This window comes from Myxocyprinus asiaticus, chromosome 36 (assembly GCF_019703515.2).
Source record: "Myxocyprinus asiaticus isolate MX2 ecotype Aquarium Trade chromosome 36, UBuf_Myxa_2, whole genome shotgun sequence".
Lineage (NCBI taxonomy): Eukaryota > Metazoa > Chordata > Actinopteri > Cypriniformes > Catostomidae > Myxocyprinus > Myxocyprinus asiaticus.
Genome location: NC_059379.1, coordinates 35,109,064 through 35,124,495, shown reverse-complemented (window position 1 = coordinate 35,124,495; position 15,432 = coordinate 35,109,064). Strand labels below are relative to the sequence as shown.

The window sequence follows — 15,432 nt, the reverse complement described above, 5'->3', positions numbered from 1 at the left end:
GGTCTGTAATCTGCCTCTCATTCTGGTCCATTCCTTTCCACTGGTCTACCCCACCCACTCCCTCCTCGATCTGTCCCTCCTGGTCCTCTGTCTGCTCTATCCAGCCTGGTGTGGACACCAAGAGGTGTCGTAAAGGGGAGAGTACTGTCAGAATCCCACTCTGCCTGCCCTTTTGTCTTGGTCTGTTTTTCATCTGTGTGAGTTTGTACTGTGTATGAGTATTGTTATCATGGCTGAGTCTAGTGTTTGTTTGCCATGTGCTCTCCCAACTCCGCCCCCTCGTTCCCTCTGGCCTCACCCATAGTCTAGTCCTCATTATGTTGATTGTCTTCACCTGTTCCTCATGTGCTCTGCCTGTATATATTGTACTCCCTTTCCTCTTGTGTTTGTTGGATCATTTCGTTCCCATGTCTGTCGATGGGTGTTTGTGTGCTACTCTGTCTGGCTTGTTATCTTGTTTATCGGTTTGCTATTGTGTTTTGTTCCTTTTGTTTTCTCACCAGTTTTCTTCCTCATGAGAGTTTTGTGTTTCCTGTTTGTTTTTCTTTTGTTTAATAAAATAATTTATTTCACTCATTCCTGTGTTTGGGTCCTCCCTGCAAAACCCATGATGCTGTATTTTTTTAAGTAACGGAAAATGTAGACGCTATGATCTGTGATTAACTGCATAGTTCATTGAATATGACTAAAGTGTAGACCAAATTTATACTGAGGAACGTGAAAATTATTTACCAAGCTCTGATTAACATGATAATACTGTGAGCTGGAAAACACTTAAGCACTCAAATTTGTTGAAAACATTATTAAGCATTACCTTTGGTGGATGCTTCTCATTTATTTTTCTTGTTTTCCTTTTCTTTTTGTGAATCCTAAAACACAGTTTTGACAATAACTTTAGTCATTAAATGCATGGCAATTCAGCATCTGTTTTCATGGGATTCTCCCCTTCTGACTCCCTCTAATTAGTCTTGGGAAGCCAGACTTTTGACTAATGACATAAAGTCTGGTCCAGTTTGCAGCTTTTTCTGGCCAAAAACTGCCCGCTTAGACAGGAAGAGATAGTATGACTAATATGTAGTCGTGGAGGGGCAGTTTTATCTGAAATAAATGATACCACAATAATGACTTGGAAAATGCATTCAAATAATTGAACAGAAGTGTCAGTCAGTCAGTGAGGTACTATGTTTAAACCATAAGCCTTTAATGCCTTTATTCCGTTATAAAGTTATTCTGTTGTATTCTGTAATTGTTTACAAAATATTATGCATGTGCATTGTCCATTGAGGTTAATAATAAATAAAGGCAGGGAGCGAATTACAATGAAGGTGGGGGAGGGGGATGTTGGGTTACTGAGGGGACACAGGCAAAAACACAGGCAACAATTCGTTTATAAATATAGATTATTATATATTTATTAAAATCATTATAAATTGCCTACATGTACTGTAAATAAGCAATATATTTTTCCAGTGTTTCCCAAAGGCGCAACTGGTGAATGAAGTAAAAACGCAGTGGGAAAAAATAATGGAAAGATGAAGACCCCCTTCATCTTGTGCTCCCCCTTTGATATATGCCCCTGTGATAGCACTTAATAAAACGACTCATTTATCAACTTTTTTGTGCTTGCACCTCTGAACTCTTTGCGAACTTTCACACAATCGACACATTTACATTCAAGACATTTCGATAAAAACTTAATTTTTATAATTTTCGGGACACACAGTTTGTCTTGCGCATACACAAGTGTCTATCTGACTCATGTCTGACTGGCAAGTTTCTGGAAACTAAATTGAAGATGCTGCAGATCGCAGAAGACCATGTTTCATGCCCATGTTGCATTTGTGAGCTTCGTTGATGATTAAAGTCCACTGTACACACAGTGCAAATGACTTTCCAGGGGGTCTGCTGTTGCATTTAGGAGGTCTTAGACACCCTTAGACCCCCTGTAATTATGTAGTTCATATATAATATAGTCTTTCCGCCACACAGCATGCCTAACAACCAGTGCTGGGTAATTTACTTAAAATAGTAATCCACTACAAATTATTAATTAAATTCTCTAAAATTGTAATCAGATTTACATTTCATGGGAAATCATGTTACAAATTACTTTACTCTGAAAAGAGTTTTAGAAAGCAACTTAAATTAGTGAAAATCAAGTCTTTAACCTTATTTACATGTCCATATGGGGTTTTTTATATGCTAGAAGACATACCATGGGTGAAATCAGCAGTCAACGCCATAGCTGAGCATTTTCGCCTTGGAACTGCAGTGTACCAAAGATAATCTCAAAAACACGGATTCAGACAGCCAGGGTTTCATGTCACAAACCTAAGGAACCAATCCCGTCAACTTGCAGGGTGGGGCTTCCATATCAATAGCATACGCTACGGCGAAGCAAGGGGTATCAGGAGATGCCGGGTGTGGCAACGTATCTGTATTTTGCAAGACATGTTCTGTTGTCGGATACAGTTGCGAAAGGACAAATGGTGACCCTTCATGTATTACCAAAGGATCTGAAAATTTGTGATAAATGGGTGTAGTTTATTTGGAAAAACCATAATGTCCCAGAAAAACTTCCAGAGAAAACTCAGGTTTACAGTAGTCATTGTGCAGAGAACTGTTTTGAAAATTTTACCCAAAAACAGATGGGTTTTGCCACTAAACTTATATTGAAGCTCAACGCAGTTCCATCAATTTATCCTATGGACACAGCGAGCCCGAGCTGCAGGCGAGCGGTGCAAGGGTGAGTGGAGATGGAGGCGGGGACTAATTTGCATATTCAAAGGTCTGCGGATACTAAATGAGGCAAAGGTTTAGAGTTATATCTAAGCCATTTTAAGGCATGAAGGGATTCTTTTCATGGAAAAAAACTTTTAAATATGTAATTTTGATTAACACAGATGAGTTTTTAGGGGTTAAACCAGTGACTGGAGAGGGATTTTAAAAGTAAAGTTTTTATTTTTCGACACAACAAATTCAAAATTATGTCTGTATTTCCTCCTTTTTCATTGTCGCACACAACTTATACACTAAGCAACAAACATTTATTTAGTGCTTCATCATGTAATCGATAAAATCGTTAAAAATTGATAATGAAAATAATCAACAATAAATTTTATTATCGACTAAGTTGGATACATTTGGTCTGCACGGAGAAGCTCCGTGACTGATGTCACTTTTTAGTAGTGAAAAACGTGTTTGCATGATAACTCATTACAAAATTACAAACAGAAGTTGAAGCAGAAAAAAAAAAAACGTCACAAGTTGTTGTAACGTGTTTGTGTTATGTTATGTGTTTTTTTGTTCATGCATTTTGTCATGTCTTTTATTTTGAAATGTCATGTCATTGTTCTGTTTCCTGTTCCTATTTCCCCGTTTGTCATGTGACCCTCATTTTCAACCATGTTTATTAGTCTTGTCTTCTCATTGGCCCTTAATTTATTAGTCCTATAATCTTTTTATCAGTTCTGTCTGTTTTAGGTTCTCATGTTGGTTTTCTTATAATGTTGTTAACACAAGTTTGTGTATTTAATCCTTCATGTTTGCCATTATACTTTGTTGAGTATTGTGAATGTGTAATATTGTCTTTGTATTTAGCTCCTGTTCATGGTTTTTGCTTATTGTCAAGTTATCATTTAGTCATGAACTAGTCTTTTGTTTAGTTCTTCTATTTGTTTTGGTTTTCACATCGGAATTATAATAAAACTGCACTTGGGTTCTCTTTACATCATCGTTGTCTTCGTCTCCTACCTGTCCGGCTCCAATGTTACAGTTGTCCAGTGCACAGGAGCACTTCATAAACTTTCATAAGCATACAGTTTAACGTGGACTAGTTGCTGCGTCAGGTGTATTGACAGAGTGCATGTGCTGTCTGATACGCTTGAGTTGTTTCTCTCCAGTGCATAACTTACATTTACTTTTTTTCCTATTTTTTATAATGTATAAATGTTATCAACTGAAAATCAGGCACGTATTTACATTTTGCGAAAGCTGTTTGACTTTATCACAGGTGAGTCTCTGTTAAACTTCACTGAACAAACGAGCCTGCGCATCCGCATCAATCAAACCGATCACAACAGAGAAAGGGAGTAGCATTTTAGTAACCATGCAGCATAATGCAATTTCATAATTTTTGCAGCTTTCATAGATATCAAACCGATGTCTCAGAGGTCAAAGTCTGCAGATTTTAAAGCATTTTAGACATGTCCACAAATTATTTTATGTCTTTCTTAGAAGCATAATATGTTAAGGAAGCTGCAACTTCAAGCTGAAAAGTTGCTAATGTCGGGCCTCATGTATTCAGATAGAAGACAAAGGCAGGCCTAACACAGTCATAAAAACCTAACTCAAGCCCCCACATTCCAAGTCGTAAATTATACTGATAAAAATCGCGCCAAAATCAAACAAAGGGAGTCCAAAACAGACTACAAATCCCATGAAGCCTTGCTCACTAAAGGATCGAACTCTCAACTCCTATTGGATGAGGCACACAACAGAACACACCTCAAACCATGACATCATCAGGAGTTAAAATACCTTTCAAATGCTTTCGGGATTTGCTTCCAGCAACTTTGTTTGCAGCGTGTGGACGCAGCTCTTTGCTGCTCTCAGGTGCAACCTCGTGGCACAAGGAAGTAACGTCCGACTTGAAACTGTAGCCATACAATCTCCATCTCGCTGGACGAGTTGAGATTACTCTGTGTTCAACCGAACACTCTAACGGATCCAAAGGAGACCGCCGAGCAATTCGCATCTTCATCCGTTTGCCTACAGAAGTGAAGAGATTAAAGATTTCTCTTCCATCTTCAATCAAGTCGACATTTCTGAGTTCTCCGCCAGCCCGCCGAGAATCAACAGCCGTACCGCCCGCCGACAGAGCGAGGAAACAGCCTCCCGTCATCACCTGAGCCTCAAGGAACCGGGTCAGAGTTAAAGGAAGGAGGAAAACACATTCTACCTGTGTCCTCATGCGATTCAAGTAAGAGGTTTACGTCTGGGCAGAGATAGAATATTATAGTCTGTTATTCTTGTGTTTCAAGGTTTTTGCTTGTACAGTTTACGGACCGCCATGTCCGCTCATTATTAATACTCAGGGTATTAATTATCATGGATTTGTTTTGCTGTATTGTGGTCCAACCAAATTGGACTGTTGTGCAATTTCGCCATCGCGAGTGAGACAGCAACTGAGTTCATCCATTAAAGAGTCAAATAACGCGGGACTGTTTACGAGCCGTCCACCGCGTCTCTGAGCGATGAACTAACAGCTGCTTTCTCTCCCACAATCGCGAAATCGGCTTTAGGTCCGTCACTTCTCTCTCTCGTACTAACCACACACGCACACATACACGCACGCGACCCCTCACAAACATTCTGGCACACATTTTTGGCTCGTAGATAGCTTAAATGCTAAAGCCCAGCTTTGTCCCTAAGCTATCGTACAAGCAGATACACGCGGTAACTGGTAGACGCCATCTCCGCCCCCATTCGCGGTCATATTCCCTGGCCGGAAGTCTCGCATGACATACTCTCCCCGAGAGTCACGTCCGCCATTTTGTGCACATCCCTCCTTACACACACACACACATACTGTCACACACACACCTTATTTGTTATAGGATTATTTTATTTCCATATCTAATCATATCACTGTTTAGTTTGTAGTTGTAAGTTGGAAGTTTATTGACTGCATTGTATTAATTATTAATTGATATTACTGCATAAATAAACTTTGTTTATATTACAAATAGAAGTGTTTTGGTTTGTTTTGCATACGCCTGTGTCATGCTGACGGGATGTCAGTGCTCGGATTCAAACCTTCATTCATTGTTTTTTTCCCGAAAATCAATATTCTTCGGATGTCGATTTTCCTAAGAAAACAGTCTAATATTGAGACTGTTTTACTATTTGGTTATTAGTCCCTGATTTCAGGGTGGTGCCCCGTCAATGTTAATCCTTATTAATATTCTATTGATTTTTGATAATTGATAATTATCTTTGATGATTGTTGAATTTGAATGATCAATAAGCTAGTGTTAATTTTAATTAATGTTTCATCGATGTTAACAATTAACGATTATCTTTGATAATTGTTGATTTAAAGGATTTAAAAAAAAAAACTAACATTGATTCTCATCAATGTTCTATTGATTTTAATAATTAATAATTATCTTTGATAATTATTAATTATTGCTAATAACCAAACTTGCTCCTAAACGTAGCACACTGCATTTACTGGAGCCCCATATGAGGTTTTAATGAGTTAGATTCAACTGATTAACTTAAATATGAATTAATAACTACAGGAATAATTATTAATTATTTCTGATAGTAACACTGATCTAAACAACCAGTAAAGCCCTACACCAATGATGCAAGGAGTACCAGAGAACGAGAATCAAATGCCCAGTTTACAAAGTTTACAGATGATTGCGCCTTATTAAACTACTGTATATAATGCTAAATGTAATGTATAACAATGCTTAGGGGGAATATTTGATGGTCCTCATTGTCACAGCTCAATCATCCCATCACCTTCCCTTTATGTTTGGACTTTTAGTTGGAATACATCTCCCGGTATGCACCTTTTTGATTACACTCACCTGCCCTCCAACTTCCACAGCTGTTCCCTGTTCCCTCATTATTCATCTGTGTATACAGTATATACCCTCTTGTTTCCTTCACTCATGGTTGGTTCTTGCATGTTTGTTTGTTTGTTAGCACGTGTATGAATGTGACATACCTATTGATTTCCCTTTTGCTCCAGTGCTTTATTTTCATCATTGTTTCTTCTTCATCTTCTGAGTTCCATAATAATAAATAGTTCTACATTTGGATCCCCACTCTCTCGTCTCGTCCTTCCCAGTAGCGTGACAGAAGAACCGAACCAACAGAGGATGAACCCAGAGGTGAGACTCTTCCAGCTGCGTCAGGAGAATCACTTGCTGGAAGATTACATGGAGGAATTCTGTGAGTTGGCTAATAAGGTTGATTTCAATGATGTGGCTTTGAAGGACCTCTTCCAGGCTGGATTGAACGGGCCAGTGAAGTCCGTCATGCCTTATGGCATAAGCCCCTGGACCCTGGCCCAATTCATTGATATGGCTTTGTTATGGAGTGGATCAGCCTTCACTGTAGGAGCGATGGAGGAAGCCAACACTCTTGCAGTGGATTCCGCAGCTCCTTCCTACAGGCCTTCCACGGCTCCTTCCTTCAGGCCTGCCACAGCCAACGAGCCAACGGCCACACCTGCCATGGCCAACGAGCCAACGGCCACGCCTGCCATGGCCAACGAGCCAACGGCCACGCCTGCCATGGCCAACGAGCTAGTTCTTGAAGCCTCGTCCGTCCCAGAGCCAGTGTTGCAAGCCTCGTCCGTCCCAGAGCTAGTTTCATGCCCGCTCCAGCCCTAGAGGAAGTTTCAGGGGGAGGCACTATGGCTCCAGTGGTCTCCGAGCTCCCTTCAATGGAGACCACTTTCTCCCCAGCCTCGGAGGTCCTGGAGACTTCCCTCATCGAGCCTCCCTCGGCTCCGCCTTCCAAGTCTCGACAGCTGTGCTCACGGCCATCCAGAAGTGGAAGAGGGCTCCTAATCCACAGTCACTGCAAGTGTCCACGACCACGGAGGTTGTTCCCCAGTCGCTGCCAGTGCTCACGATCACAGAGGTCATTCCCGTCACTGCCAGTACTCACAGCCACAAAGGCTATTCCCCCGTCAATGCCAATGCCCATGACAATGGGGGCTGCTTCCCAGTCACTGCCAGCACTCCTGGCCATGGAGGCCGTTTCCCAGTCGCTGCCATTGCACCTGACCACAGTGACTCTGCCCTCGGAGTCTTCCACGACTCCGCCTGCTCCCCCAGAGACTCCTCCTCCAGTGGTCACGTCTGCTCTCCCAGAGACTCCTCCTCCAGCGGTTCCATCTGCTCCTCCTGTGATTCCTCTTCCAGCAGCTCCACCCACTTCTCCTGAGACTCCTCCAGGGACTCCTCCCACCCCATTTGAGACTCAATTCCCTGATTCCCCTGCGGCTCCGCCAATGTCCAATGTTTGGACTTTTAGTTGGACTACATTTCCCAGTATGCACCTTTTTGGTTACACTCACCTGCCCTCCATCTTCCACAGCTGTTCCCTGTTCCTTCATTATTCATCTGTGTGTATATATACCCTCTTGTTTCCTTCACTCATGGTTGGTTCTTGTTTGTTTGTTTGTTTGTTAGCATGTTAGTGTTTGAATGTGGCATACCTAGTTAGCCAGCAAACTGCTGTTATGTCTGATTTCCCTTTTGCTCCAGTGCTTTATTTTCATCATTGTTTCTTTTTCATTTTCTGAGTTCCATAATAATAAATAGTTCTACATTTGGATCCCCACTCTCATCTCGTCATTCCCAGTAGTGTGACACTCATATCATCAAATGTAGTGACTGATTTCACAAGTTAATTTATAGTATGGAAAACATTATTTTACTGGATAAGCATTAGGGGTAAAAATTGCAAGTTTCATCACAGTACAATCTTATATCAATTCTCTTAACCAGCGATGTGATATTTGCCGATACATCAAAGTCTGCCGCAATGTGATTTCGATTAGATTGAGGGGCCTGTGATCGATTTGAATATTTTAATGAGCTGTATGAAAAGTGCAAATCCAGTATCCACATTGGGACATCAACCAAAAATAAGGTAATTCAGTTAATTCAGAAAAATGAATTATATACTGTAAGAAATAAAGTCACACATACAAGTGATCATCAATTGTTTGATGGCAGCTCATTGCCTTGTGGAATGATGTAAAAACTACAGTGACAATTGTTCATCTTTACAACCATCAAGCAAGTCTTTTAATCCAAAATACTTGCATACCCACGACAGGAGAGTATGTGCTATCTGTGTTTTTTCTTGGCTACAACTTCCACAATTGTATTGAAAAATTCTATTGAGTTTACTGTTATAAATATTAGTAAGGGTGTTGATGTGTAGATGTGAAAAGTCTAGTAATAGATGCTTGTGCAGAGCAGGTGTTTTCGCTTTCCCTCGTCAGGCTTCTATCACTCCGTGCACATCCGTGTCCCACATGAGAAGCATATTTAGTGCTTATAAAGCGAGATGAATATTATAAGGTTGCTGCATCGCCTGACGGAAATGCGTATGGAAGTGGCTGGAATGAGAATGTAAAAATAAAGGCACATCTTAAAAAAATCTAAATTGATTTATGCGTTGAATCGATGACATTGCATCAATCCAGACTGATGGATCGCTACACCTCTAATAAGCATAAACTGCCATTAAAATTTTTTTTTTAAGAATATTGTAGAAGTATGTAATCAGTGACAATAGTATTTTTAAAACTTACAATATTTTAAATATTTAAAACATTTATAATATGTATTTATTTATAATATTCAGAATTATTCATTATCACAGAATTATTAATATTTCTATTCTGGTGTCACCATTGTCCTGTGCTGGGCTGATTTTTAGTCCCACTCCACCCCTTAAGAATCATTTTGCACAGTTATTTTTGTTAATTTTTACAAGTTAAGGAAAGGAACAGTTTTGCATATGTCTTAAAAGTAATTAAAAATATAAACAAACTAATCTTTTCTTGAGTATCATATGAGTGTCAAAATCGTAAATTCAGTATTGTGAACCGAATAGTTACTCCCTTAATCAAATGTTTTTTAATAAATACATTTGAATAAAATACAGGAAATAAAATGTCACTTTTTTATCCAATTAATCTACTAAGTGAATAAATAATCGAAAACGATAGATTATCGAAATATTCGTTAGTTACAGCCCTACATTTCAACTTTACAATTACTCATTAGTGACTCTTCAGCCATCAATAGGCAAATGGACGTACATATGAACATAATTCACATTTTAAGTGTATTTACTGTACATAAATACTATTTTTTTTAGAAATATGTGTAACACTAGTAACGTACTTAAAAGTAGTTAAATTAATTATAGGTCAGTAACTGTAATCTGATTACAAGAATTTAAAATGTAAAATGTTACACTACTTTTGACTAAAAAAGTTAATATATTTAAGTTACAAAGTTATTAGTTATTACATAACACCCAACACTGCTAACAACACCCTTTATTCACCATATTTACAATATTACATGGTTTCGTGTGCCTCATTGCTTCAGTTAAGTTTTGGCATAAAAGAGCACAGCACAATTAAGTGAAATAAATCATGTTTAAGAACAAAATAATTTGTACATAATGCACAGACATACTCATTTATGTAATTACATCTAGTATATACTGTCAGTTATAAAGTAAAAAAAAACTGTAAAAACTTGATCAAATGACATCTAATCATTAAGCTTTATCATTTTATATGCTCAGATCAGAATCAGGATCTTACCTCCATTCCCAAGAGTTGTTCCTCCCTTGGGTGAGTGAACAGTATTTCATATAGTCGGTAGTGCTGGAAAAGACTGTTTATATGGTATAGAAGAAGAGAAACTCAGTTTAAAAGACCTGTCATACTGTGAGAATTGTTATTGATCAAAATTGTTAGAATACCCACACATCATTTATGAACCAGTCATTGCTTATGTATACTGACTGATGCATTTGGCAGATGCTTTTGTCTAGTGCATCCGATTATCAATGTATGTATTCCCTGGGAATCAAACCCATGACCTTCCAGCAGTTGAATTAAAGGACCAAAATAGTAACAACACAAAATACTCTGCCTGCATTGAAATTCAAATGATGTTCTTTGAATAACAAGTCTTTTAGAAAAAGAAGGTGTGTATCTTGTTCAGTAAAGGAGGCCAATGGAAAAAATATTGAGGGAATCTAAAGATTAATTAAACTCAAGCACTTATGAGCACTCTGAATTTAAATCTGGCAAAGGGAACGTCATTGAGGCTTTTAAGTAAGCACAGACATCAAACGTAATCATCTACACACTGTGTGTCATTTTTTAAGATTACAGCACTGTTCATTCATTTTCCTTTTTGCGTTCTAAAAGACTGACAAATTTCCATGCAGCTTGTTATGCGCCACTAGTCTGCATGCTTCACAATACTTTGCTTTATGAATAATGCATTACATTAATTATGAAGGCCATAAAATGGATCATGCTGGTTGTCTAATGGCAAAGCAGCATCTTGCATCTATTAATCATGTGCAAAGGGGAGAGAATGACTTAATTAATATTCAACATATTCAACATGCACACGTACTGTATACACTTAATGATAATTACAGTGTATTTGAGAAGAAATAAATTAAATTAAATAAGGATGTGACAATGTCAGACAAACCTGGTCTTGAAGTAATCTGCGATGGCTCTGATTTGATCAGCATCAAATAAATGACTGGTATCAGCCTCTGTTGATGGTGACAGCCTGGTAGCAAGCACTGTCTGGGTAAATGCCTTGAAATTATCAGTAAATGATAACTGTCGATCTAAAATGAAAAACAAACAGGCATAGTCTTTTCAAGCAGTCCAATCTGAATGGATTTTCAACAACAGAGCTCAGCAATCAGATTAAATGGAGAGCAAACAGATACTTTTAGGCTTCATTCAAACTGCAGCTGAATGTGGCCCAAATCGGACTTTTTCACTCACATGTGACACAGATCTGTTAATTGGATGACAGTGTGAACAGCCGCAAGCTCACTGAATCAGACATTTTCAAAGCCAGTCAGTGTGAACAGCCAGGTCGGATGTGTTTTTTTATTTTTTTTATTACATAATTTTTTTTTTTTCTTACATCAGTCTTACTCAACTTTGACATGTATCATTTGCATCTTTGGTTTAACCCATCTATGTGCATGTTATGGTTTTAAACACTTAATTGTGAGTCATATCTTAACTTTAATCCTTTTTTAAGGGAAGAAAATAAAATTACAGGCTTCAAGAATTGGGTTTGGTCATTTGTTTAGATTACACACGTAAATAGTCAAATATGTGTATGAATGTATCTCTTTATTCATGTCACCCACACAGAAAGCAGTTTTACTTTATTTCTCAAACTGTATCAAAATGTGAATGCAAGCTGGTCAATGTAATATATTTATAATTATGTAATGGCATTTTTCACTCACCTTTGATGGTTATTAAAACCCACAATACAACAGCCAATGACTTACAATACTACATTAGCCATCAAGAAGTCTCTCCTTAACTAGCTGATAGTGTACAGTATTAGATAAACCGTGTTACAAACAAAAATAATGTCCACTCTAATCACAATTTTAATTGTAGTTTAATTATAGTAACTGTACAAATTATAAAGATGAACATGCACGGGTTTGTTATACGCATGCTCAGGGAGTGTTATACACATGTAGATCAGCTTGGGAGTGTTGGGTGTTCAGACCATATCTGAAATGGGCTACATTTAAAACGTTATGTGAACAACCTTACAAAAAAAAAATCAGATTTGGCCACATTCAGCTGTGGTGTTAATGTAGCCTTAGAGACTTCCTTAAAGGTGCAGTGAGTATATTTTTTCCTTAATAAAAAAAGTGTTGCCTTTATAGAAATGAACAGTAGCGGGGGCCTGGGTAGCTCAGCGAGTAAAGACGCTGACTACCACCCCTGGAGTCACGAGTTCGAATCTAGGGCGTGCTAATTGACTCCAGCCAGGTCTCCTAAGCAACCAAATTGGCCCAGTTGCTAGGGAGGGTAGTGTCACATGGGGTAACCTCCTTGTGGTCACTATAATGTGGTTCACTCTCGGTGGGGCGTGTGGTGAGTTGTGCGTGGATGCCGCGGAGAGTAGCATGAAGCGTCCACACGCACTAGGTCTCCGCGGTAACGCGCTCAACAAGCCACGTGATAAGAAGCATGGATTGACGGTCTCAGACGCGGAGGCAACTGAGATTTGTCCTCCGCCACCCAGAATGAGGTGAGTCACTACGCCACCACGAGGACTTAGAGCACATTGGGATTTGGGCATTCCAAATTGGGGAGAAAAAGGGGAGAAAAAAAATGAACAGTAAATATTTTTCAAATAATGTACCCTAACATAAGGTAAAGAATCCAGTCACATCAGTAGCATAATAAAAGCTGATTTATTTTACATGTAACTGATTTGCCTCAAGGGGGATGCCATGTTGAGATAACATGACCAGTTGAATACTATGCACTTTTTCTTTTTGTCAAGAAATTGTTGTAAAAGTGCTCCCTATCCTAAAGACACTTTAGCGCACAGAATAAATGTATCATGTCTGACTGCCAATAGAGTATTTATAAAAGGGCCTCAGTAATCACAAGCTATTACTTTTGCATGATGTTGCATCCACACCACTAGGTGTCAGTATAAGTCCAAGATGATATCGGTCAGCGCAACATAAACAAAAAAATTACTGACACTGAGTTCGGAATACTATTATACTACTCGATCTGCTTCTGCTCTGCCATATCTGTCTATGGCAGAAAATATTAAGAGTAGTATAACAGTATGCAATTCCGAACTTAGCTTCAGTGCACATTTAAGTCTTCTGCTTTTCAGATGTTTTTCTGAGAAAAAGGTGCCAGTAATCTCACATGTGTCTCCTCTAGAGTTTCAAAAGAGATCTCAAGATACCTGAAGATAGCCAAGTCTGCAATCAAAAGTCTGGAATTTCAATAGAAACTCAAACATTTCTCACCAAATTCTTCCAAAACCAAATTATCTATCCAAATTAATTTTACAGCTCTATACATTTACTGTATGTCAAATATTCGTTCACTGAAAACCTTAATAAGTTGCTTCTAATCACTTGATTATACTAGGTCAAACAATAACACATTATAAATTATACAAATTAAAACTGCTTATAGGCCAATAATTAAATAAACTTATTTCTCCACAGAAATGCATTTAAACAAGTACTCCGGTTGCACATGCTCAAGGAGAACTGAGATAGTGTTAACAGGGTCCAACTTGACCAAAGAGGACACAGATCCCCCTAATGGTGTCATTGAAACAGCTGAAACAAAACAACATAAATAATATTACAAAAGAGCTAAAACCTCTATGAATTCTTGAATTCTCTATGAATTCTATGGAGGTGTTTCCATGGAAAAGTATGCAAAAAGTGTTACTACTCCCTTAAAGATATTAATGAAATAAGTGTCCTGTGATATCTCTGTGACAGCTGTAGATTTTATAAACAGCAAACAAAAATGTCTGAGAACCGTGGATATTGACGCTTTTGTCAGTCATTTTGCTCATTCTCATTTGAAGCGGATCATTGAGGCTACTGTATGATTCATAATGTGTGTCAGATGAGGGACCTATTGTGCCAATGTTGAATTTGACAGCCAAAGGAACAAATAATGCTGCTCTTTCGCTCGGTTAAGTTATCTTTGGAGGGCGGAGTTTTGGAATGAGGGGGCGTGGCTAATTCAACGGCTCAGTCACGTGAAAGTTTCAGAAAGCTAAAATCGCTTACAGCACCTTTAAAAACAACAATTTAAATGCCCCCATATGTTCCCTTTGACCAAGAAAACACAATTAAATAATTCAAGCGCAAGGCATTGTGGGTATTCCCATAGCCTCAATTTTGTAATCTACAGCTTGAGTTTACACTGAAAATCTTAAGTCTATAGACATTTAAGATTCAATAAATTCAAGCAAGGGCATAGATTTGGCTTGAACATTGGGGGGGTTACAGTGTGAAGAATTTACATGTTTCCATTGATCATGGTATAAATAAGGGGGGGGGGTGGGGGTGTTGTACTTGCTTGTTTTGATAGAATCTACGCCCCTGAGGTCAAGGAACTTAGATATTAGAGTTATGAGCCCAAAGCTTGACATTTCAAGTGATACTTAATGATAACATTAGGGTTTACAGTGGGGGGGGGGGGTTAAAAATCAGGAAAGAAATGTTGATTTCAGAGAAATCAACCTACTTTTTATGTTGTCAAGTGATTGTTGTAAAAGTGCCATGACAAATGAGATTTGCCGACAAGTGAACTTCATCTCTTTGGCCCACCAAAATCCATTGACAAAATAATCCAACAGCGCTGCTTCTTTCAAACATGTTTGGTGGTTTTTGAAGTCAGGTATATCCTCAAACTGTCTAAAAAGGAAAGAAAGTACAATCAACAATCATGTGATTTATATATATTTGTGGAAATAATATGTAATATAATAAATATATAAATAATTAATATAAAATAACATGTAAAATTGCACTCAGTTGCCCTTTTTCTTAAAAAGTTAAGAAAACCCTTAGTGACAAAAGCCTTAAAATTTTAGTTAAGGGTTTTCTTAACTTAAAGGGATAGTTCACCCCTGTGTCGTTATAACCCCATTTGACTTTCTTTCTTTTTCTTAACACAAAGGGAGAAATGTCACACAATGGCAGTTTATGGTGACCACCTCTTCAAGCTTCAAAAGGATGTAAAAGTATAATTCAGAAGTCTAATAAATTATTCCATGAGATTCACGATTGTTATAAAAGCAT

The 15,432-nt window shown here is 38.3% G+C and overlaps 1 protein-coding gene across 1 annotated transcript in view; it reads right to left on the bottom strand.

The window, feature by feature from the left end:
- Positions 1-15,432, bottom strand: part of cabcoco1 (ciliary associated calcium binding coiled-coil 1) — a 36,239-nt gene that overhangs the window by 19,019 nt on the left and 1,788 nt on the right. Inside the window, exons 3-5 of the mRNA XM_051673771.1 lie at positions 14,876-15,045; positions 11,292-11,436; positions 10,382-10,454 (exon numbers count right to left, since the gene is read on the bottom strand). Of these exons, the coding sequence (XP_051529731.1) occupies positions 10,382-10,454; positions 11,292-11,436; positions 14,876-15,045 (388 nt within the window). The remainder of the gene's footprint in view (positions 1-10,381; positions 10,455-11,291; positions 11,437-14,875; positions 15,046-15,432) is intronic.